At 36.9% G+C, this 2933-nt stretch overlaps 1 protein-coding gene across 1 annotated transcript in view; it reads right to left on the bottom strand.

Annotated features, from left to right (window-relative positions):
- Positions 1 to 325: 325 nt before the first annotated feature.
- Positions 326 to 2933, bottom strand: part of LOC122246054 (peroxisomal ATPase PEX6-like) — a 16393-nt gene continuing 13785 nt past the window's right edge. Inside the window, 2 exon segments of the mRNA XM_086547850.1 lie at positions 326 to 797; positions 2431 to 2570. Coding sequence (XP_086403976.1) covers positions 661 to 797; positions 2431 to 2570 — 277 coding nt within the window. The 3' untranslated portion in view covers positions 326 to 660.

The following is a 2933-nucleotide window of genomic DNA, read 5'->3' as shown; positions in this document are numbered from 1 at the left end:
TGATGGAACCTGTGATATGACAGATATAAATTTCTAAAAACAGTAAAACACACAAAAAAACAAAACACAAAAATGGATCTAGCTCTACAATGAGTGACTAACAGGGAGTAGGAAAAATCAAATTATTTTGCAGAAGCTCCCTCGATCAGAAATAAAACTTATCCTGGATCCTGTGTAAGCAAATCTATCCCCCGTCGGCAATGGGTTAAAGTTCTTCCTGCAAATGTTTTGGAAATGTAATACCACGGAAAACCAAAATTTACTATTAATATATTCATTTCATATAATGCATCACAATAAACATATAAGGATAATAACAAAAAACTTCTATAGAAGTAAATTTACTATGATACAGATTTTCGTATGCATGCCTAAAACAAGCTTAGGAAAAAAAAAAAATATATTGCTCTTTGATCTTCTGACATCCCTAGAAGATCTTGTGGCACATGAAAAAAAATAATTTTCATGGTTCACAGTTGGTATTATATTACGTCATATAAACATCATTATAATTTCTTGCTTTATTATAATCTAATTATATTTTTTCTTTATTATATACTTCCTTTACAAATTCTTTTTTTGTAATCTATTAACTAAAATCAGTCGGAATGTCACAACCTTATATATATGGCACAACTTGTTAAAAAGAAAAAGAAAACATTATCTCTGCTTGGTAGTGTTGAGAGCCTTATAGTGTGCTAATTCTGATGGTGTGACAGATGGAACTAAACGGCTAGCAGCCACAGACAGGTCTGCCTCCTCTACACATACAACTGCTTCATCTTTATCAACCTCTCCTGCAAAAGAGAAATCATTGTAAATCACATAAGTTTGACATATGTTTGATGTGGTGTTGTGTGCATGTGCATGCATGCATGTTAGACAGACAGAGAGAGTGAGAGAGAGAGAGAGAGAGAGAGAGAGAGAGAGAGAGAGAGAGAGAGAGAGAGAGAGAGAGAGAGAGAGAGAGAGAGAGAGAGAGAGAGAGAGAGAGAGAGAGAGAGAGAGAGAGAGAGAGAAAGTGAGAGAGAGAGAGAGAAAGTGAGAAGGAGAGAGAAAGAGAGAGAGAGAGAGGGACAGAGAGAGAGAGAGAAAGAGAGAGAGAGAGGGACAAATACAGAGAGAGAGAGAGAGAGAGAGAGAGAGAGAGAGAGAGGGTAAGAGGGAGAGAGAGAGAGAGGGAGAGAGAGAAAGAGAGAGAGAGAGAGAAGAGAGAGAGAGAGAAAGAGAGAGAGAGAAAGAGAGAGAGAGAGAGAAGAGAGAGAGAGAGAAGAGAGAGAGAGAGAGAGAGAGAGAGAGAGAGAGAGAGAGAGAGAGAGAGAGAGAGAGAGAGAGAGAGAGGAGAGAGAGAGAAGAGAGAGAGAGAGAGAGAGAGAGAGAGAGAGAGAGAGAGAAGAGAGAGAAAGAGAAAGAAAAAGGAAGAAAAGAAAAGAAAAACAGACAGACAGAAAGAAAGAAGGAGAGAGAGAGAGAGAGAGAGAAGAGAGAGAGAGAGAGAGAGAGAGAGAAGAGAGAGAGAGAGAGAGAGAGAGAGAGAGAGAGAGAGAGAGAGAGAGAGAGAGAGAGAGAGAGAGAGAGAGAGAGAGAGAGAGAGAGAGAAAAGAGAGACATAAAGAGATATAGAGAAAAAAAAACAAAATAATTCTATAGACAGGTAAATGGTTGGACAGAGATAAATGCAACAATTATTCCAAAAGATTATAATTCACCAACTATAAGATAATCTCATATAAAGAGTTGTAAATAAAAAACAATAGTAATCACTTTGGATGTAAGATCTTAAACCTACCAAGATGGGTCACATCTTAAGAGGTTCAGCCTGAGTTGTGCATTTTAAGATGTGTGTTTTTTCTGTTATTTTCCAGAGTTACAGATGAAATATTAGTTTATATATGGTATATTACCAAACTGATTCAAATTAGAATTTGGTATAATAGATCATCACGACTAAATGAATAAATAACTTGTAATTCAAAGAAAGGAAAAATGCAGTACAGGTGTGAGATGATCCTACAAAAGCACCTATGACAGAAGGGTTAAGAGATGTTGCAAAAAGCCCCCAAATTATATGAAATTAAATTGAAATGTAAGGAATTATCTTTAACCTATTCGCACCGGATGACATGCTGACACGTTTCGTGATTTTTGTATCAGACGCAAGTGACGAGATATCTGGGCAAGGCCGGCGCTCGGGGTAAGCGAGCGGGCAGCCATGGCGTTCGAAAACCCCGACATTACAACCATTCGAAGCCAGAGTCATCATGGCGTGAATGGGTTAAAGAATCAAAAAAATTACCTATCATGTCTGTAATCTCAAAACCAGCATTCTCACCAAACTCAAAGATAATAGTGCTAACAGCTGATGTCACAACTGCATTAGAGAAGAAATAATAAACCTGCAGACAAAAAGAGGATTAGTACTATCTGTACCTGCTGCAATCTTGCATGTGATGCGGTGCAGAGCATTATATAGAGCATCCGTGCACAGGGCATAGAGATCGGCTCCAGTCAGGGTCAGGGGCAGCAACTCTGCAACTCGCTCCAGGGAAACACCAGGACCCAGTGGAATCCTTGAGTAAAAAAATATTAGATATGAATATAAGTATGTTCTGTAAGAAAAAAATCAGAAATATATGAAAGGGAGATATTTCAGTTCATAATTTGTTGAAGCAATATATGTCTGTTTTTAGCATCCTAAACACAGAATAAACTATTAATTTATAATAAGAAAACATGTTTAGTTGAATTCACAGAAACAAAATGGAAACAAATGCTTATTTTAGTCAATCATATATGTTCATACTCGTATTCACAGATTAAATCATATCTAAAATAATTTTCTTGCTTAGAGATATTCTGCAGTTCTCTGGCTAAACATTTCATATGTCAAAAAGACCAGTATAGTTCCTTAAGCAGAATTAAGAGACAATTAA

This window comes from Penaeus japonicus, unplaced genomic scaffold (assembly GCF_977035675.1).
Source record: "Penaeus japonicus unplaced genomic scaffold, GWHDUDI00000001_assembly GWHDUDI00000020, whole genome shotgun sequence".
NCBI lineage: Eukaryota > Metazoa > Arthropoda > Malacostraca > Decapoda > Penaeidae > Penaeus > Penaeus japonicus.
This window is presented reverse-complemented; position numbering and strand designations above follow the sequence as displayed.